General features: G+C 44.2%; 1 protein-coding gene across 1 annotated transcript; it reads left to right on the top strand.

The window, feature by feature from the left end:
- Positions 1-18,446: 18,446 nt before the first annotated feature.
- Positions 18,447-20,741, top strand: LOC306790118 (E3 ubiquitin-protein ligase TRIM21-like). The gene is made up of 2 exons (XM_079286235.1): positions 18,447-18,585; positions 18,851-20,741. Exon 2 carries the CDS (start codon positions 18,853-18,855, stop codon positions 20,500-20,502), a length of 1,650 nt encoding a protein of 549 aa, XP_079142361.1. The 5' UTR covers positions 18,447-18,585; positions 18,851-18,852; the 3' UTR covers positions 20,503-20,741.
- The last annotated feature ends 2,340 nt before the right edge of the window (positions 20,742-23,081 follow it).

Here is a 23,081-nt window from a genome sequence, read left to right on the forward strand (position 1 = left end):
TTTGCAAAATATTGATCCCATGTCCTCCCGTTTGTTACAAAAACAAACATTTTTACCCCAAAGATATGAATCCAAAGCTGGTTCCCACGAGAACAGAAGCACAAGGCAACACACGCATGGGGAGCAGCTTCTAATGTGCAGTTTAATGAGAAGGGGACGTCCTCTGTGTCCTATTGTGCCTCCGCCCGGTGAAGTTAAACAGAGTCAGAGCCCACAGCATCTGTCTCCTGTGTTTATGGTAAACAAAGGTTACAATGAGCACACACACACACACACACACACACTCTCCCACCTACAGACAGATGTGCTCCGGATGAGTCACACTGAGAGCTAATTCTCTCCTACATTTCCCAGAACTGCTGTGTGTTGTATATTGAAGACACATATCACATTACACTGCTGCTGAGGGGGGGGGGGAGGAACCTCCGTCATCACAGGTGGTTTCCATGAATCATCTGATTTTAAATGATTGACTCATTGACTCAACCTAACGCACTCAGAGGTTGAGAAGGTCGATGTGTTGTGTGTTGCTGTGGTTGTAAAAGAGGTCGAGGAAAACCCGGTGCAGCGCACAGAGAAGTAGAAACACACACTTCAAATATTTAGGATGTGCCGCTCGTTGTCAGAGTAAAATGAGCTTTTACAGCGCGAGTGTCTGTCTTTGATGATGGGAAAATGCTAAACAGATAACTGTGGATGTGATATATTTTTAACGCTAACAAGCATCAAGAGACCGCTAGCTTGTTAGCTGCAGGCCTGAAGCAGCCGCTGGGGGTACCGTGTGTGTGTGTGTGTGTGTGTGTGTGCGTGTGTGTGTGTGTGTGTGTGTGTGTGGTAAAATAAGATGCAATGAGACATGATTAACTTTATTGATCCCTGAAGGAATATTCAGTCGTAGCAGCAGCAGACAGTAGACGAGTAGATTGGACTACTGAGACCAAGAAGGTAATAAGGACTGAAATATAAAACTTAAAATCCCCAAGAATCATGTTCACAATGATGGTGTCTCTGTGATATTATAATACGAATATTAAGCTCCTCCCTAATGAGGAAAATGTGATTTTTTTTATGATTGCAATCAACAGATATTGATCGTCAGGTTGTTCTGGTATCAAACGTCTCTGATAAATCCTACGATGGAAGCTGAACGCTTTGAAGAGTTTTCTCAGGATCAGAAATTGTGCTTTTATGTTGCACACATTTACATTTGAGGTCTTTTCTTCCTTTATTATTTTTTTAAACGATGACTGTGATTTAACTAATCTCAGATCCCTAATGTGACTTCAGATTTGTGGTCATAACTAACAGTGATATCACATTATACTCTCTTAACCTTCCTGCATTATTTAGACAGCGTGGTGTCTTCGGGGATGCCTGAAGTGAAGCGTAATGACAGTGAAACCGATATGGACTGTGATTGTTCTGAGAACATTTCATTGGCGGTCAGGAGAAACAATGTTTCGTCCAATAACTGAATTGATTGACGATCTGAACCAGTGGTGCGTGCTGCTTCGCGGGGGGCAGTTTGTGTGTCTGGGATCGACCGCCGATCTTCTGATTGGAAGACGACCCGCTCTTCCTCTGAGCCACAGCCGCCCCTCATCAGCTGATCGCCGCAGCGCCTTCTGCACGAAGCGGCCGTCTTCAGCGTCTCACGCACTGAATCGGTCCGTCGGCAACCAAACGGGAACGTGTGCACGTCGTCAGCTGTGCGACGTGCGTGGCTATTTTAAAATGGGGTGTTTGTGCGGGATGTCCCGTGTCGTGCTGTTGATAGTTCTTTCTGATCAATCGGTGGTCTGCAGGGTAGCGGTAGTGGTAGTGGTGGTGGTAGTACCAGGTACCATATCCACAGCTTTTGCTGATGAAAACCCCCAAAACAGCGAGTTGACTTGAGTAGGCCCGTGTGTACCATGCAGTGTGAATGTGACATTAATACATTTGTTTTTAAATTTGTCGGGCTGACTGATAGAATTGTGTTTTGTAATCATTTCTACATTTGAAAACGTGACCCGGGTTTTGTAAAAGTCTTCGGCATCAGAAGTCAATTCACCGAAATAGAAATTACATTAAATATTGACGCCGTCCAAATCAGATACTTTGGTTCCGTTCACACTGCACCTCATGTTTCTTTAATACATCGCTGTTGACAGTTTGACCCTCTAATGCTGAGCCCTGTTCCTCGGGGAACATCAGGAGCAGCTCTCTGATTGGCTCAAGGTGACATCAGTGACATAGTCGGGGTGTTTCCATTGAGCCCGCATAAGAAGTGTGTGTGTCTATAGCTGAGGTCAGAGGTCAGGAAGTGACTCTGTCCCCTCCTCCCGCCTCCTTTTTGTCTCCTCGGCCTCTGGTGTTAAACTGACACATCTGTCGTCGCCCCCCCCCCCCCCCCGAGCCGCCTCTTTACTGGAGCAGAAGGCGGGAGAGGAGGAGGAGGAGGAGGAGGAGCAGGAGGAAGAATGGAGCTCGTGCCTTCACACACGACTCCTGACACACACTCCATCTGGCCCGTGCCTCAACAGATGCTTCTGACACAGACCTCTTACGCACACACACACACACACACACACTTTATAGAGACCTCTTACAAACACAAATCAACAGATCCTCATACGACGGTTCGTATGATATCCTACTGTCACTCTATTTTTTCAATTTAGTCTCGTTACATGCTTATGGCCTTTTCAAAATAAACTTCCGTCGTCACAGGATTATTAGAAACTGACAAAAAGGTCGCTGGGCAAAGCCAGCACCTCTTTGCTTTGTCTAGTTTCCTCCACATTCCTGAACACTGTGAATTTTCTCTGACTTTAAACTGACATTTAAAAACAAGATCCAGACGTCTGAACCCTTAAATTCAAATATCTCTTTGCAGATATGAGTTGGATAATTTCACTACAAACTGGACATTTGTTTGGCTTATTTCTCTCTCGCCTCAACTGACATGAATGCTTCTCGTTGTGAGGAGAAAAGATCCCATACAGTGGTGACAGGCCTCTTCTGCAAGATGAATGGACCGCCATCTTTGGAGTTTATTATAAAAAAGTCATTAAACATTTTTTGGATTTTTTCGATGGAGGGTAAAAGTTAAAAGCTGCAAAAAAGGACACTTGTCGAGAGGTATCTATTTTGATTCACGGTGATGATGTGAGGTGTTTTTTTTCCTCAGGGCTTTTACAAATGCATGTTGGAAAAGAATGAAGTGCTTTACACCCGGCGAGTTCACGCAGCCACAGAAATTGCAGTTGAAAGCAGCAATAATGAAACTACGTGTTTTTCTGGCTTGTTGCTGCGGATCATAAAAATGTTGATTGCTCCACTTGTTCCTGCCTTTTACGAAATGTGAGAACACAGAGACATGCATCACGTCACCCGGCAGACATTTATCACCTCGTCAAAGACGTCGCCAACATAGCAGCCACTCCGAGCTCTATTTCAGCCTGATATCGTGAAGCCGCTCAGCTTGTGAAACAGAGGACGGTGACAATGATTTACCGTGCTGATTTGGAGTGCAAACAGGCAACGAAATGTGAATATCGGGCATACAAGCCATTTCAAAATGATCCCGAAGAGTGAGGTCCTGTGTGGTTGTCACCTTAAGAGTTCGACTCCCTCTGTAGCGCTGAGTTCTGTGTTTATGTTGCAAGCATTCGTGCCCCACTTCACTAAAACACATGCGCTGACACCAGGGAAGAGTTGATGTTGTTCAATGTCAGCGTGGGAGAGAAAATGTAACAAAGAAAAGCCCGATTTATAGCAAGAGAGTATCACCGCTGTGGGTTTTATTCTCTCTCCACGTCCAGGCTCAATCAGCATGCTGCAGCAGGGTCAGGGGGAGGCTGCTACACGCTGAGCATCTAAATGTAGGAAACGGAAGCTTTAGAAGTTTTAATGGAGTGAGTGTGTTTGTGAGAGGGAGCTTAGGGAAAGAGGGGGGGGGGGGGCTTGGAGAGATGAGCGATAATGCTGAGTCATATTGTACCGAGTCGCTCTGACCCAGTTCTCACTCGCATCCTATTTGCCATCACAATTTATTCATTCGACACAGCGCCGGTACTTTCTCAGAGATGCGGCTCTCAATAATGCATGTCGACCCAAAGTGGAATTGGGAAAACGGAGCCCACAAAAAGGCTGAGAGGTATTGAAAACGCATCCATTTCCGTATTGTCCTACACTCAATGTGCACTTTTAATGAAATCGCAGAACAGTGCGTCAACCTGGGGAAATGTTTTATTCTGCCACTTAAAATTGGTCACGCTCGCACAGTGGCCGGTGGCATTATGTTTTCAATCGGTCCGTCCGTCCATACAAAGCGGCAACCTCCAGGGCCTAAAGTGGAGGCGCATGCAGTTCATCAAATGTCCACTTGAGCCTCCAACAGTCAGTCAATCCCAAGCGTCTTAAAGTGTCTTAAACCTGCATTCTCTCTAGTGTCCACCAGGGGGCGACTCCTCTGGTTGTATAGAAGTCTATGAGAAAATGACTCTACTTCTCTCTTGATTTATTACCTCAGTAAACATTGTAAACATGAGTTTATGGTCTCAATCTCTAGTTTCACTCTTCTTCAACACAGCATGATGTTCATTTAGTACATTATGGTCCATTTAGAGTCACACAGACCATAAAGCAGGGGATGCTTTAGGGCGGGGCTACACAGTGATTGACAGGCCTCTACCAGAGACGTATACACTGGAGAGAGTGCAGCTTTAACACATGAAGCTTTGACTTCATTTTTCAGAACCGGATGTTGTCGCCTGTATAATACCTGCGAAACTAATTCCCATCAGCCTCAGCTGTATGTTATGTTTGGTGCTAATTAGCAAATGTTAGCATGCTAACATGTATGAAATAGTCGTCGTAATCATTCTACCTAAAATAAAAAGCAAAGGAAATCATCTCTCTGTGTTCTTTGCACAGAAAACAGTCTACCTGAACTTTTGACTTCCAACAATCTTTTTAAACTGCTGAATATTTTGTGATGAAACGGCGAACATTTTCGATCAGTGTCTGCGCTCGAACATCAAAACAATCTGTGGCGGACATGAAGAACATGCTTGAAGTTAAAAGGCTCTGATCTCTACACTTGTCTCTTTGTGTGCATCCATCAGCAGCTCTCCTCAGCTTCACAAAGGCCCTGAAGCAACACTTTGAGTCCCTCACCTGCCTACTTTGGATAACGGCATCAACCAAATGCTTAAAATCTAAATGTGGCTCCAAATTCTTTTTCCTACTCCCACCAGTGTATTTTATATTCATCACCTTCCAGCTGTCTCCTCCAGGCAGGAGGGACGCCTCAGAGGAATCGGCCAAGCACCTCATAGTTTTGGGGCCTTTGGGAACAAGTGATTTGGTTATGACGAAAGGCCTACTGGAGCTTAGATCAATAACATATTCTGCCATCTTAACTTAGTAATGTAGAAGGCGTGCTGTCTACCCACACAACTACGTGTTACAGATATTTTCAAACCGTGAGAAAGCTGTTTAAAGAAGCTCTGGCAGGATTCAGCGGAGTCAAAAATTCCACATTCGTTATATTTAGAGAGTGAGACCAAGAGTCTCAAGTGGGAGTTAACCACAGATAGTGTGTATTTATAAATTCTATCTCTTACAGTGAAAAACAAGACCACAGAGAGAAAAGTGTGACGGCTTGGTGTTCGGAGGGTTAATACCAGGTGTGAATGGGGTCGTAGTGACAATCTGTGAAGCCGTAAATGTTGATTCTGATCCAGGTATTGCTTGAACATTGCTGCTATGCAGATAAGTGTTTTTTAAAAACCTGTACAGCTCTACCTGCCTCTTCTTTAAATAGGTTTTTATGGATTTATTTTTCAGCGCTGCTTTAAGCTCGGTGTGTTATTGTTTTGTGAAGCTCATAACTTCGCCAACCTTTGCAATCAATGTCTGAGTTGAACATTAATCTCCTTCTTTCTTCTTTCCTGGATGACTGTGGGTTTAACCTCTGAAAATCAATGGCGAGTCAGTGGGATTCCCCGGGCAAGAGGCAGGTGTTCTTTGTGTTTTCTGTTCTTAAAGCCGACGCCTTTTATCTGCTCTGCAGCTTTAACGCCTCATCAGACGCCACCTACTTTTTGACTTAATGTCTGTTTTATTTTGGGGTTTTTCTTGTGTTGCAAAACAAATCACAGGACAAAACCTGCCACACAAATACAGTTTGACTGATCGATCATCAAAAGTTGTGGCAGGCGCTCCCCCCCCCCCCCCCCCCCCCCCACCCTTTGGGTTTCAGCCAATTGGCATTCAGCTCTGGATCTGACCTGTCTGCACGCGCTCAGTAGAGGCGTCGGACATTTGATCTGCCTACACGGCCACTGAACATTCAGGCATATTGAAGCGTGTTGGGTGGGTTTGGGATCCTCCTGTGTGCTTTTGTTTGTGTTTGTGTGTGTGTGTGTGTGGGAGTAAGTGCACTGTTGTCCTTCTCACAATGGGTCATAAATTCAGGAGACTCCCCCTCAGGCCCAGCTCATGATGGCACACTTGGTATACACACACACACCAGATGACCTCAGAAAGAAAGAGTTCAGGCTGCAGATGTCTGTTTGCCGGAGGTGGTGAATATGTGTGTTTGTATGTGTGTGTGTGTGTGTGTGTTGCCCCCTGACCCCAGCACACACCCTGCAAACACACACACTTTCGCCTCCCGTAACCCCGACTAACCTCACCGACACACACTCCTCACCCCGGCAAAGCTGCGAGGGCTTTGTGTGCTCGTCTAAGTCCTGTTGGGGTCAGCGGATCCCAACAGGACTGTAGCTGAAGGTTGAACTGTTTTGATTTCACAGCGATGAGTTTAAGTCATTTATTTTTAGACCTCATTTGCCAGTTGCTAATTGAGCATCTGTGATTTTCTTTTTTTACAGTACTATTCGATTTAGTCAAACATTTAGTCAGAATTAGTTTAGGTGCCAAAATTTCCATCATGCGCCAAAATAAAATGCCAGCCTTCCTGTTGAATATAAATTGGCGATATGGTTGCAACAAGTGGTTGGTTCACCACTTTGGTGCAGACTGAAATTTGGTTCAGATATTCATGTTCTCCACAGAACGCATTGTTGTAACTTTGGTGATATTTCGACTTTTCATGTAGCGCCAATCAGGTCAAAGCTTGTTCAATACCTGCAAAACTGAAGACACCGTCCTCAGCTGTACTTTGTGTTCAGTGCTAGTAAGCTAATGTTTGCATGCTAACAGGCTAAACTAAGATGATGTTACATGGTAAAAATGACACCCTCTGAACATGGGCCTGTTAGCAATGTCATCGTGAGCATGTTGGTGACGTTAGCGTTTAGCTTAAAGTGCCTAAACACAGCCTCACAGAGCTGCTAGCATGGCAGTGGACCAGAGACTGTATATAAGAAGTCATGACGTCACCCATTGGTTTGTGGACTGATGTTTTGAAGCTTCGAGTTTGGCTGTCGCCATCTTGGATTTTCTAAAGCATCCCCTGCTTTATGGTCTGTGTGACTCTAAATGGACCATAATGTACTAAATGAACATCATGCTGTATTGAAGAAGACTTGAAACTGGAGATTGAGACATAAACTCATGTTTACAATGTTTACTGAGGTAATAAATCAAGAGAGAAGTAGAGTCATTTTCTCATAGACTTCTATACAACCAGAGGAGTCGCCCCCTGCTGGACATTAGAGAGAATGCAAGTTAAAGACTTCAGCATTGGCTTCACTCATCAGAACAAGATGTTGCCGCCTGCTGCAAGCGCTGTCCATAAATGTTTGATCAGAAGGGAAACATAAATAAATGTATGATATCCAATGTGATGGATTATTGCTTTAAACACGGAATAAAACTACTTCAAGTAAATTCCTCAGGTGAACATTTCAGATATGCAGAGAGGATCTATTTCTCCTGCATGCATGCATACATAACACACTGTATGCTGCACATGTGCATGCCTTTCTTTCTTCTCTCATTATTCTTTTTGTCTCACACACACACACACATGTGAAGAGGTACTCACCTCACACCGAAGAGTACTCATAAATACTACATCAGGAATACCCACGTACACGTGTGGCCTATAAATATGCAGAGCATCGCTGGGGGGGGAATACGCAGGGTCACAGTGCAAGTGATGGTGTGGGTTAGATAAGAGAGAGAGAGAGTGTGTGTGTGTGTGTGTGTGTGTGTGTGTAGTGATACTCATCTTGTGGGATTACCACAAGGCAAAACATCTCTACCACTGTAATCATGACATAAAAACTGCAGATCAGGATCATTGTTTTATTTTCTTGAAATAAACTTCCTGTAAGTGAAACGACAGACAAACATTCTTTTGTAAGAATTAAAAAACAAACTGGTTCACACATACAATGAATTATGTTTTAGATTTCACACACATTAGATGATACAGTAACACTATTTGTAGAACAACGATTCCTCCTTCAGGTTCCCCATCGTTGGTCCATTTAGGGTCAAATAGATCATAAAGCAGGGTATGGTTTAGGGCGGGGCTACTGTGAGTGATTGACAGGTCTCTATCAGAGACGTATCCGGCATCACCACGTCACTCCTCCGCATTCCAAATTTGGTCACTTCCGTTCATCGGTTGCAATAAACCCCAAAATAGGGATGGTCGTAATCCAAGACGGCGACGACGAAATCACTGAACTCGAGGCTTCAAAACATCGGTCCACAAACGTGTGTGATGTCACGATGACCACGTCCACTTCTTACATACAGTCTGTGATATGGAGCGACAACGCCTCTTTGGAACGGCGGTCAGGAGCGATGGATGGGTCAAACAAACAGGGCTTCATGGAGACCGCTGTTCAAGTCCCGCGTGACAACAAAAGTCAACGTTGACTGATTTACTTGTACACTTATTTTAGCCCCAAACGACGATCTTATCCTAAACCTTCATGTGTTAAAGGGACCTGCTGCTGTGTGCCTTCTGTAGTTGTCAAACATGGCGTTGCCGCGTTCATTAGCTTGGTTGCTCGCTGCATACTTCTACACGCTCTGGACGACCGGTCTCGACTGATTATGCGGTTGTGTTCTGAACCGGCGGCGGGTCTGCCTTTGTTAGCCGCCGGCCCTCCGGGGGTTAATGACCTAGAAGCCGTCATCTCCTTATCCTGCTGAGATGAAAAGAGACATTGTTTACACACATCTGCCTTCAAAGGGGACGGCGCCCAAATTAGAAGCAGCAAGTCAAACAGTATGCAGATGAGGCAGCTGAATGGGGTGAATAGACGCCTCCCGACTGGAGGCACGCACGCCTTCACCCTCCTTCGCCACTCGCCTCCTGTGGGTGAAGATAGAGGAGGGAGGGAGCAGAGGCAGGTGCTGTCTCCCCCCTGCAGAGCTCCTCCATTGTGGTTCCTCTTAAAAAAGGACAGCTGTTGTGTCTTGCTCCCCCTCCAGTGTTGGCTGTGTGTGTGTGTGTGTGTGTGTGTGGGTGCTGAGGTGCAGATGTGTTTCTTTCTCAGCTGCTGGTCTGGTTCTCTCACGTGGAATGATTCTAACATTTTCTGTCCGTCTTTAAATGTGTTTTAAGTTGTAAATTCGGTTCATTTAAAACTGTTTCTCAGAGGCAGCGCTGCTTTGGAGCCAGAAGTAATCTCAATGCAGGAGTTGAGCTGCAGTTTTACCATCAGTAATCCTGTGTGACCTAAGTTCGGGCTGGGCAACATGAAGATATCGTATCGGAAACGTGACATGAGACGAGATATCATCTTAGGTTTTTATGTCGTAATTTGACACGAGTCTTTTCATAACAGGTTTGTCACAATAAGCAAGCCATTCTCGCGTTACACATTCTTTTGATCCATTGCTTTTTTTAAAACATATTGACTCGTGTTGCTTAAATAGTCATTGGCTTTGCACAATCTGTGTCTTCCGTCTCGCTCCGCTCTACCCCCCAAAACCACATTCTACTTTCCTCTGTCTGCTTGATTCCATCGCTCCCTCTCTCTTCTCTCATCTCCTCTTTATAAAGCTTTCGGGGTAACAAGCGTGTCCGGGGTTAAGATGAGTCCCCGGTGGGCTGACGGTCCACTTTGCCTCCTCCCAGATCCCATGCCTCCATTCGCCCCTCCGGTGTGTTGGAATGACCACATCGGCATCAGTGGAATGGCACCAGGAATTCTTTTGTGTTTGCCCTGCTTAGCATCCCCCCCCTGCTGGCAGCCACCGTCCTCACCCCTCCACCCCGCTAATTTAATCAGCTCAGGCTGGGAAAACACACGGTATCGGTAAGAACGTCATTGTTTGTCCCAAATGTGAGCAGGCAGCTGATGGGGTGATGGTTGCATGTCTGTGGGAATGTGTCCGGGCTCTGTTTGAGTGACACAAACATTTAGGCTTTGTTTGACTAGAGATCTTTTGAAATGTAATTTTGTTAATTTATTGTATCTGATCAGGCGGCAACCTCCAGTTCTGAAAAATGAAGCCGATACTGAAGTGTGTTAAAGCTGCATTCTCTCTAGTGTCCACCAGGGGGCGACTCCTCTGGTTGTATAGAAGTCTATGAGAAAATGACTCTACTTCTCTCTTGATTTATTACCTCAGTAAACATTGTAAACATGAGTTTATGTCTCAATCTCTAGTTTCAAGTCTTCTTCAATACAGCATGATGTTCATTTAGTACATTATGGTCCATTTAGAGTCACACAGACCATAAAGCAGGGGATGCTTTAGGGGCGGGGCTACACAGTGATTGACAGGTCTCTACCACCTCTGTGTAGTTCTGTAAACTATCAGTAAAAACACAAACTAAAAGAATTGTATTCGGTTTCTGTTTTATTATTAAGCGGGTGCATAACTGTATCGTATCTTAATGACTCAAAATATCGGATGACTAACAATGGCAGCCACATTTTCAGTTTCGGCAAACAAAAGCCGATGCCTGGTTGTCGAGCAGAGAGTCTGAGAATCAGACCTCGCTGTGGTTTTCCTATCGCTTCATTCTGTTAAGATTGAGCTTTCCAAAATAAGCTCCAGTAGATTCACACTGAATGCCGCTGCAACATACTTTATTGAATGAATATTCAACAATGGGGATTTAAAAGCCTTAGTCTTGGTGTACCATGGGGGGGATTTATTACATTAAGTTAATTAAGACAGTAATGGATGTCAATTGCCATTACCGTCATGGTTCATTACATTATTATGACTTTATTACATTAACAGCTGTAACAAAGCTTTACAGTCACTCTGCATGAGAGTGTGAGGCTCTGATGTAGAAGTGCTCACACATGCAGGCAATCATTACATCATATTGTGACACAAGAAACGCTCACATTTACATCTAAATTACAGCATGAAATACCCTGGCAGCACAGCGTCATTGTGTTCAGCGTTGTGTCATTTTGAGGAGTTCATTCTTCATTTGTCAAAAAAAACCATCCGCCTTCCAGCCACGCGACCACGCCAGCCTCCATCCGCCGCCGTCCCTCGCCATCGTCTCTGACAGCCTGGCGGCTGATGCGTCAGCGAGCTTAAAGCCCAACGATGGCTTTAAAACGGCCTCACGTGCAGCCAGACAACAGAACAAACTGAGTAGTGTGTGTCAGGGAGCCAATGGGCTTTTTCTTTTGTTTCTCTCTGTGAATTGATTTTTTTCGCCAGACGTCAGCCGTCACCATGCGAAGTGATGAATGGGTGATTAATGTGGCCGGTGTACGGCGCAAATCAATTTCTGGTGACCCGCCTTGTAGCGGAGACCCAGAAGGCAAAGCGCGTGGGAGTCGTGCACGTGAGGGGGGGGGGAGGCCAGGCACCCACCGGGAGCTGCACCTGCATTATAGCACCATTTACATTTCGTTAACATGTATTGTTTTTATTGATTGGACAGGAGGAGGAGGTTCTGTGTCTGTTATGGTCCCCAAAACACGTCTCTTCTTACACAGTGCAAGGTACGGGATGAGCCATGGAAGCCGTGTTCATTTCCTCCCTCCCACTCTCTCTGGATCGACCTGCCTCTGCCATCGCTGTGTGAAAGTGCACGAATGTTTAGCTCCTGACGTGCAGCCTCTGCCTCTGTATGGATGTGTGTGGGAATTTGTCAGAACACTGAAAAGAGGCAAATACGAACGCAGGTCCATTTACCGCTTGCCTCTGTGCTGTGTTGAGAGGATTGGCTTTTGTGCAGGGCAACACTGAGTTAACTCTTTCATTTGCTTTTCCTCTGAGTCAGCATCCAAACTGCACCAACACGGAGCTTTCTATCCTCGATACTCTTCATGTTTTCTACATTCAGCTTCCCTTTCTTTTCCTTTTTCCCCCGTTTCTTCCGTATTGTTGTTGACTTCCCTGCACAGCTTTGTTTCAGCTGGATAGTAGATCAAGGTCACATGTCACATTGAACAGCATCGATCAATTATGTGTTTTTTCAGGTTGGAAAAGCAGAATTTTAAAGGTTTTCTGTCTGAAAATGCAGACTGAGTCCCACAAAGGGACGCTGGAGCATTTACCTCTCCCCCCCCTTCATTAGCTAGCATCAAGGTGCCCTTCAGCCCCCCCCCCCCCCCCCCCACTGCTGCAGTGCATCTGCTCAGTACTGCACTGTACTGAAGCAGCTTTTAGTCGATGCTTACAGACATTTTACTCTTTGTCTCGTTGGGAGTTTTGTATCAATACGCGAGTTGTTTTCCTCTTTCACCCTCTCTCTCTCTGATTTACCATCTTTCTCATACCTGCATATTTCCACATGTAAATACTTGTTGTTCAACGTATCCTCAGACAACTGCTCTCCTGATATCTTGAGGAAAGTTACTCCTTTTTCTTGCGTTTTCCTACAAAAGCCAGCAACACGTGTCATCTTCCGCTTGTTACGTGCATACATTCTTTTCAAAAGAAACTTCCGTCTTCGCAAAAAACATCTCTGTTCAGGCAACAAAGCTGCTAAGTTAGGGTTGGTACAATATCGTGAAATGCTAAGTTAGGTTTAGGCAAGAAAACTACTGATTAGGCTCAAGAAAGCATTGTTGTTTGGGTAGAACTAGAAGAACTAGAACTAGAAGTGCTGTTACTGAAGTACTGATCTTGTGGGATATCTACGAATCATTTTTTCGTAGGTATAGCTAAAGATGCTGCATGGAACCAGCCCGCGCTGTAGTACTCTGCCTGTCTCCCGTCAAGCCCTGGATTCAACCCTCCTCAGTGTGTCCTCTCTTTCCACTCTGCTGCTCCTGCCGACACAAACCAAGAGGAATCTGCGCCGCGGGAGACGATTAATGGGGTTCAGGTGCCGTTGTCTCCCCTCTTGACTCGCGACCAGAACTCCGCCCTGCCCGATCACCACCACGAGGGAACAACGCGGACACGAGCTGCTTCATCAGCATCACTTTACTTTAGGGTCAGGAAAGGTGAAGCGCATCTCTGCTGCAGCACAAGCCTGTGAATCAAATCACTCCGGCAACTGAAATGAAAATAACATAATGTGAAGTGAGCAGAAATATCTCTGGAACCGCAGAACAGGACGAGTTACCTGGGGACCTCCAGTGATTCTAATCATTGTGGATGTCACCTGTGATCTTAATCCCGTGTGAATCTGCCGTGTCCGTAATTTGTCAGGTAAAAATTCCACTTTTTCTATGCTTTGAAAAAGATGAAAGTTTATTTGTGCTGAAAATAATATCTACATTTCAACGAATTGTGTCTAACATTTTAAGAAAAGTAAATTATAAAATTTGCAGCGGAAAGACCTTCTCTCTTTCCTACTCCTCTTCTTTCCTCTTCTCCTTCCTCCTTGACCTCTACCCCCTAATGCCTTGTTTTAATATCTCTCTATTCACCAGCCAATCTCTCTCCTCCTCCTCCTCCTCCTCCTCCTCCTCCTCCCCCACCCGCTGTCCTCCATCATCAATTCAAGAAGATTAATATTTCATCTGCCACTTCTCTGGCAGCTTTGGGGAGGAAGGGGAGGAAGTGATGTGGGGTACCTCATTGGTCACATGGTGTCCTGTGCAGATCCAATCATCACTCAAGTCTTATGCTTTCAACCAAAGAGACATTCTGACATTTTATTATGCTCCTGAGGATTTTAGAGAGTACACTCTGTATGAAAGGGTTTACTCAATTATTTATTTACACTAGAAATGGACTGATTGTGTTTTCCATTTTCCAATTTGTTGGTTAGAAAGAAAAAGAACATTTAAAATGACCAAAAAAAAAGAGTTGTTTCAATAAAGTTTATTGAATGACACAAACTCTTGCAGCCCTTCTGACTACTGTGGATAAACATGAAGGTAAAACACATACGGCTGAGAAATTAAAGGCGGAATCTGATTAAATGAGTGGAAAATCAAGTGCAGATACTTCAAAGTGTCGTGCATGATACTGTGGCTTGTATAAAGATGCTAAGAAGGCCCAGATGGGAGCCCTGCTGAACACCTTTTGGAGACTTTGGACCGATGATGTTAGGAAAAGAGGCCCCTTTTCCTGTGACGTGTCCCAGTAGGAAAAGCACAGGTGTGAATAAAAACACCCGGTATTGTACACGCTGACTCAAGGGTCAAGTTTCCATCCAAGTTTAGCGCAAATTTGGCAAACAAACAAAATGCACCAACCTCTACTGTTCTGTGAATATTGTGGGTCGTATTAAGAAAAACAGCGGCTGGCGCTAATTCTCCAGTCGGATACAGAACGTAGTCACTGTGACATCACCCATTGGTTTGGTGTTTGGGATTTTACCCCTCGCCAACAACGCCGTGGTAGAGACCTGTCAATCAAAGTAAGCCCCGCCCTAAAGCATACATCTATTTGACTCTAAATGGACCATAATATACTAAATGAACATCATGCTGTGTTGAAGAAGACTTGAAACTAGAGATTGAGACCATAAACTCATGTTTACAATGTTTACTGAGGTAATAAATCAAGAGAGAAGTAGAGTCATTTTCTCATAGACTTCTATACAACCAGAGGAGTCGCCCCCTGGTGGACACTAGAGAGAATGCAAGTTTAAAGCGCTTCAGCATTGACTTCATTTTTCAGATATGTAGCCTGGTCGGACACCATAAATCAACAAAATTACATCTCAAGAGATCTCCAGTCGAACCTCAAATGAAAGAAAACGACGTGGAGAACATATTTGATGTTAATCTGTATCAGTCTGTTAAATAAGCCGTCCTCCGCTTTGGTTCCAGAAATACCTGAACAACTATTGTACAAACATTCATGGTCACCAGAGGATGGATCCTAATAACTTTGGTTGGCACTTGACATTTGTGGTTTTAAGAAACATGCCTCAATAACTGTTTGATGATTGAACCAAAAGAGCCTGAGAAGCTCCCCTGTGGAGCTGTAAGTCATTCAATTAGTTGTTATACTAAAAATATTGACCGGTGGAGCATCGAGAACCCTTCAGTTCATAGAAACACAGCAGGTTACAGAGTGGACTTCCAGTACTTTCTTTTTATTACGGCAGTGGTTTCAGAAGCGCTGCTCACATGTGCGGAGCCGGGAAGCGGCGGATTATTCTGTGTAATTGAGTTAACCTGGAACATGAGAGGGAGGTGCTGAGGTGGAGAGACCAGGAGGAGGAGGAGGAGGAGGAGGAGGAGGGTGTGAAGGGCTACATTCAGGCTTTCTGTATCCCAGAGAATGAATCTCTCCTTTGAGACAACAACAAAGGAGGAAAGAGTCACTTATTTCTTCATTGTGAAGCCGGCGTGTTTCTGACGGAGCGCCCTGCGACGGGCCAAGAGTCAACTCCACTCTGATATTATTTCTCATGATAATGTCGGCCTGTAATTAAATTCTTCGCCCGTCCCGACGTTAAAATCGCATTATGTTTTGGTACCTGTGGAAAGACAGATTCCAGGAGGTGCATTAACTGTTACAGCACAGTATTCATCATTTCTATTCTTTAATGTCTCGTAATTAGCAAGCAGTGATGAACAGCTCACTTCACGGGGTTATGTTTTTATATTTCAGAGGAAGGAACAACAGATTCATTGGAAAAGCATATGTATACATATATATGTGTGTGTATGATTGGATAACAGATTATGGATGGACATAACCTGTTTGAGGAGTATCACTGCAAGGTTTAACTCCTGCTTTAGTATTATAACTATCACAGTACAGCGGTTGTGGTAGTATTCGTAGTACTGGCAGTAGTTGCAGTATAGAGAACTAGGAGGCTGCTCAGTCCCCACAGAACCCTCAAACAAAAGTATAATTACACATTTGACCTCTTTTTGATTTCCTCCGGTCATTATTTAGTCTCAATCCTCTGTTTTTCTACTGGAATCAGCCTGTAAAATACCCACGTGTGCATGTTTTTAATTGTAGAGGACAATTTAACTCGTCTTTTTTTGTTTGTTTGTTTTTTAAATTGACGTTTGAATTACCAGTTTTGGCGAATTCAATCAGCAGAAGCTGAAATGAGCTTGTTACTGGAGACATTTACACAGTTAGGGGTCGTTAGATGAGGGCCGCTGAGGGCCCTAAAGACGCTTTGGATGGGCCTGCAGTAAAAGCAGAAGCAGCAGAGGGAGTAGTAATAGCAGCTGTAGTTGTGTACTTTTGGCAGTGGTACCTGTAGCAGATGTAGCAGTATAAAGGCAGAGGGCTGTCCTGGGTCATTTCTGTCCATGATGCCCTCTTTCACATTCATGAGCCTTTTATAGAATTCAGTTCATGAGACCAACCCCTGAAGACTTGAGGTTTTATGATATGATGTGCAATGGAAACTTTGAATTTCACTGAAACTAAACATCAACACAAAATATTTTCTATTATCAGAACGAACTGTTCAAAGCCGAGCCACACGGAACGATTTTAAACCACTTTGTCCTTCAATAACTGATACACTGGGACAAATTGCTCTGCGATCTAATTCATGATTGATGAACGATAAGTCCTCTGTGCCTCGTGAGTAGATGTGAGGAGCAGCAGGGAGACCGGTGACCTGAGTGACCCTGCTGTCACAGAACAGGGACGCTCATATAGCGCCATCCAGTGGTGGAGATGCAACACGGCACCCTCAGTCAACGTAAACTCATCAGTGCTGTTGATTCAGAGTTTAGATCATCTTTGTCTTTACTTCACCCTCTAACCAATCATTCACCTTACATGACAACAACGTGGTTAACGTGGGAAATATATCACACAATGTATGTTTAAAAACAAGTAGCTGTATCTCATCACTCCAGGTTTGTGTCTCCCGCTTTCCTTCCCCTTTCTTTCCTCACCCCCTCATCTCCTTTTCTTTCTTTATTCTCTTTGTCCCTCACTCCTATTCTTCAGGCTCTTCCTGTTTGTTCCTCTCTGTCCTTACACCCGCCTCCATTTCTGTCCTTTTCCTACTTGACCTTCCCAGCCTCCTCCTTGTCTTTTTCCTCCCCTCTGTGTATATATATATATATATATATATATATATATATATATATATATATATATATATATACACATATATATATATATATAATCTCAAAAGCACTCAAGCACCTCCTCGGGCTAAAGAAAGACCAATTAATTAAAAACACTAATAACCCTTTCTCTACTCTACCCTTTCTCATACATTATTAATATGGCTCTTTATCATCATTTGCAGGTAGAGAGTGTGTGTGTGTGTGTTCCTAGCTTAACAAGCGCTACTTTGAAAGCTGTGTGTGTGTGTGTGTGTGTGTGTGTGTGTGTGTGTGTGTGTGTGTGTGTGTGTGTGTGTGATTTTCACTCCAAGGTGCTCATTAAGAGCTGACCAGCTGAGAGTGAGTGAGACGGTCAATTTGCAACCAGTGCACGGAGTTAGCTTGAGTTAGCATGCTGCGTAGAAATGTAGCTAGAATTTAAAGTTTTGTAGGGAAATCTGAAAATCACTCGACATAAGTGCAGTAAGAATTTGTCGTTCTTGAATAAATAAGTATAAAGAGAAAAGAAACCTGAAGCTAAATGTTAAAATAGGACACACACACAGGTGTTGAAAATACAATAAATGATGACTGAATTATGTTTGACGGCTTGCAGCTCTATTGTTTATATTCTCATAGCTCACTGAGACACATGACGAAAGCGGAGCTCAATACGAAATTCTGAGCAAATCTAAAAGCTCTGATACACACACACACACACACACACACACACAAATACACACACACACACACACACACACACACACACACACACACACACACACACACACACACACACAGGGAGATTGACTCCATGCTCTGCTCAGGTAGATATTACTCCACTATACCTTTACATATCTTGGACGAAATGTATGTTCTATTTAATGCTATAGACCCTCATTTAAAAACAAAGAAGACATAAAAAAGTGAAAAGTCTCCTTAGTGACTACAGGGTGGCTGTACACTTTACTTCCTGTTCGGTGTATTGTATGCCAGAGGTGTGTGGCAATAACCGAGCTGCAGAGGGCAAAAACACGAGTCACCAGTGGAGCTGAAACAAGAGGCGGAGCAACAGCAAGACATTTGAGCTTCAACGTCAGACTCCTGAAAGAAAACTAAAAGTTAGAAAGAGGCGACTGCAGGACTGCAGCTGACGTCTTATTTCTTTTTTAAGAAATATCACAATCAACAAAGTTGACGGGATCCTTTCTAAACTACACAGCCGAGTCTCTGCACGCCGGTGAGTACAGCTGATGATCTCGACTGTGTTCAAACCGCCAACATCAAGACTGAGCTCGAGCTGAGCTCAGAGACGGGGTGTGGCACTTTTGTCTTTTCAGAACAAATCTTCTCAAATGAAACGTTGACGTCTGTGCAAAGCAGCTATAAAACAGAATTGCGTGTTAACTTTGTAATAATCATAGTTTCATATTTTTTAACGAATCAGGAATCTTGTAATTCTAGTTTATCTTTTTCACACTGTCACTTTTGTTTTTATTGTGTAGAGATGTCTGCTGCCGGCAGGTCGCTCTCTGAAGACCAGTTTCTGTGCTCCATCTGTCTGGATGTGTTCACTGATGCAGTCAGCACACCATGTGGACACAACTTCTGCAAAACCTGCATCACTAGACACTGGGATAGTGATGCGCTCTACAAGTGTCCCAACTGTAATAAGATGTTCTACACCAGACCTGAGCTGCAGGTGAATACTTTTGTCTCTGAGATGGTTGCTCACTTTAGACAGTCGGCTCAACAGACAGCCAGCAGCAGCAGCTCAGAGCAACAAGCTGCTGAACCAGGAGACGTTCCCTGTGACGTCTGCACTGGAGCCAAACTGAAGGCCCTGAAGTCCTGCCTGGTGTGTCTGGAATCCTACTGTGAGACTCACCTGGAACCTCACCTGAAAAGATCAGGTCTGAGAAAACATCAGCTGATCGACCCCGCGGAGGATCTGGAAGGCAGGATGTGTACGAAGCACGATAAACCGCTGGAGCTGTTCTGTGAGACCGACCAGATGTGTGTCTGCATGCTCTGCACTGTTTTAGACCACAAGTCACATGATGTTGTTCCTCTGGAAGAAGAATATACAAGAAAGAAGGCCGAGGTTGAGAAGACAGAAGCTGAAATTCAGCAGACGATCCAGGAGAGACGACTTAAGATCCAAGAGTTCAATCGTTCAGTCAAGGTCAGCAGGGAAAATGCAAACAGGGACAAAGAAGACAGAAATTCTGTCTTCTCTAAACTGAAGGAGGCTGTTGAGAGAAACCAGGCCAGAGTCATCAAGAAGATTGAAGAGAACCACAAAGCGACAGAGAAACGGGCTGAAGGCTTCATCAAAGAGCTGAAACAGGAAATCACTGAGCTGAACAAGAGGAGTGCTGAGCTGCAGCAGCTCTCACACTCAGGAGACCACCTTCAGCTCGTCCAGAACTTCAAGACCCCGGGTGCTGCTCCACCCACAAAGAACTGGACTGAAGTCCGAGTCGGTCCACCTCCATATGAGGGGAACGAGAGGAGGACAACTGTAGCTCAGGTACTGGAGATGTTCAAAAATGAGATGAATGCGGTGTTCAGAGAGACCGAGCTGAAGAGGATCCAGCAGTTTGCAGTGGACGTCACATTCGATCCTGATACAGCACATCCCTTGCTCATCCTGTCTGAAGATGGGAAACAAGTACATCGCGGTCTTGTACAGAAGAATCCACCAGATAACACAAAGAGATTTTCACGTCATATCTTTGTTTTAGGAAAGCAGTCTGTTTCTACAGGAAGATCTTACTTTGAGGTTCAGGTTAAAGGGAAGACTAGTTGGGCTGTAGGAGTTGCCAGAGAGTCGGTCAATAGAAAGGGACGAATCAATTTGAGCTCTAAGAGCGGTTACTGGACACTAGGGTTGAGTAATGACAATGTCTACATTGCTCTTACTGAGACCCATGCCCCTCTCTCTGTGGAGTCGAAGCCTGAGAAGGTCGGAGTGTTTGTAGATTATGAGAAGGGTCTGGTCTCATTTTATGACGTTGATGCTGGAAAACTCATCTACGCCTTTACTGGCTGCTCCTTCACTGAAAAACTCCTCCCATTCTTCTGCCCCTTACATAATGAGGATGGTGAAAACTCTGCCCCTCTCATCATCTGTCCTGTTAACCACGCTGAGTAGAATAAATGTTGAATTTGGTTTAGGTGAAGACAGGAATGGCTGTTTTCAAATGTGAAAAGTTGAATTTGATAGTTGAATTTGATAACTGTATCTGATCTTTATTTTGATTTTATGATCACTGTATCCATCACGAGTGGACACGCAGGTTCATAGATACAAGGACGGATGTATTTTGGTAAAACCACTGAAGAAAAGTTCATCTTTCTAAGTGTAGGTCTCATCGTCACAGTTCATTTTTATCCAGCTGAGTTATGTTGTTTGATTAATTTGGTATACAAGTTGATTTGTTGTTGTTTTTTTCATTTTCCTATAAAAGTGTGTATAGGAATTAAAGGAATTAAATAAGAGTTTTGCTTCGTTTATTCTCCATGAGACTGGAGAGTGAAATTATAAAGTAGCAGAAAATATTGCAATTTACCTGAATGTTGTACTCCAGCACATCAAGTTTATTTAATGTTTGTCGTCCTGTGATCTCTCTTTGTGCCGACAGGTGGCACTGGTGTTCAAGCAAACCTCCTCAGGTCACACGGAGCTACTTTATTCAGCCACACACACACACACACATACACACACACACACACACACACACACACACACACACACACACCCCTAGCTTGTTGTCAGGTGTCGGGTGTCAAACTACCAACCACACACACTTGAGGGAGTGTCGCCAAAACACCTGAGCAGCTGAGAAAGCCCCTCAGAGCTCAGAGAGGAGAGCAGGACGGACAATAATTCTGTTTATTTATCAATAAATATTATAATAATGATAATAATGTTGAACCAGAATAAGTAATTATACCAGAGGAGGAGAATCAACAAGGAGACCTTTTAATTTGACCTGATTCAGCTGTTGTTGTCGTTCCTGATTCTTCTTCTGTTGATTGTTTTCTGATCGCTGAACACTTTTTTATAACCTCCCGAAATGCAACGTGACATATTAAATTTGCTTGTTTTGTCCGACAATCCAAATCTATTCCCTTTACTTTAATAGAAGAAACAAAGATTCACACTTTAGTAGCTGAACCAGTTCATTTTGTGGTATTTTAGTTTTTAAAAAATGGTTTAAATCACATACAGATTTTCAGAATTGTTGCCAAATAGTTTCCTGACGATCGAATGATGAATCGTTTCAGCTCTGGTGTTACGACTCTTTGTTCTGTTGTCTTTTTCTTTCTTCTTTTTTTTACTAGAAACCACAAAATTTGCTGCTGTTAAAACAGAGATATTGGAAAGTTGGTTTCCCTCGAATGAAACACGAAGTCAGTTCCAGGAACTATCAAGACAACAATTTAAATGTTTACCTGAAGGTCTGTAGAAGTATGTCAAATGTTTAGGATTTTTCCTGAATGACGTGGAACCAACTCTCTCTAGTTTCCTGTACGTTATTTTGATATTCGTCTGTTATTGATCTGTGTGTGTGTGTGTGTGTGTGTGTGTGTGTGTGTGTGTGTGGGGGGGTGTAGTACACACAGGTGCATGAGAATCCCCGTTGGTATAAATTCCCCTCTGACCAGCACATAAAAAGCTGAATTTCCGTTCCCGTGTGATAAAAGAACAGAAGTTAATCTCAGGCCTACCTGCTGTCGCCGGGCGAACGCCACAGCGAACGTACTGATTGGCTGTCGGCCTCCAGCCCCATTGTTGCAGCCGCGCTTCTGTTGTCTCATACCTCAACAGCTGTAATGAGAGAGGGGAGGCAGGGAGGTGGATGGGGGGAGGCCTCCCCCCCGCCTGTAGGGAAGCTGTTGAGCTTAATGTTTAATAAGCCACTGGACACAGAAGGAAACCTGATCCTCTCTGGAGAGACGGGCGTGTGTGTGTGTGTGTGTGTGTGTGTGTGCGTGTGTGTGTGCGTGCGTGTCCTCTCAGTGCATTTGTTGTGCAAGTATCCAAGCGTGCTGCATTCTTCTCTGGGCGATGTGTGAATCGGATGCTCTGTTGTAATGGACTCTGTGTTCAGCTCCAGGCCGGCTCGTGTTTCTCCTCAGAACACAAGACTCATTTTTCTTTTCAGTGTTTGTATCGACATATAACATCAAATGACAACATGTGAGTTACAGAAGCAGGAAATGATCACCAGCTGAGCTTTTTCTTACAGCTTCCTGAGCTTGTTGTTTTGGTGTTACTGCCCATGTCGACCACCTTCACCTGGTTTTAACACGCAGACTTTATCTGGATTAGAAAAAATGCAAAACATGCGATGAGATCTGTGAATGCAGAAACCGACTCGGGAGGTGAGGCGGGCTGACTCGCGTTGTGATTGGATCTCAGCCCGGTGTAAATGACACGTGTACAGTTTGAGCCGTACACTGTAGTGGACGTAGTCATCGTGACGTCTCGCTTTGGTTTGTGGACTGATGTTATGAAGCCGTCGCCATCTTGGATTACAGCCGTCGCCATGTTGACTTTTTACAACCAGTGAACAGGAAGTGACCATATCTGGACTGAGGAGTGACGTAGAGACGCCGTATACGTCTCTGTTAGAGACCTGTCAATCACCGTGTAGCCCCGCCCCTAAAGCATCCCCTGCTTCGTGGTCTGTGTGACTCTAAATGGACCATAATGTACTAAATGAA

Source organism: Melanostigma gelatinosum, assembly GCF_949748355.1.
Source record: "Melanostigma gelatinosum genome assembly, chromosome: 16".
Taxonomy (NCBI): domain Eukaryota; kingdom Metazoa; phylum Chordata; class Actinopteri; order Perciformes; family Zoarcidae; genus Melanostigma; species Melanostigma gelatinosum.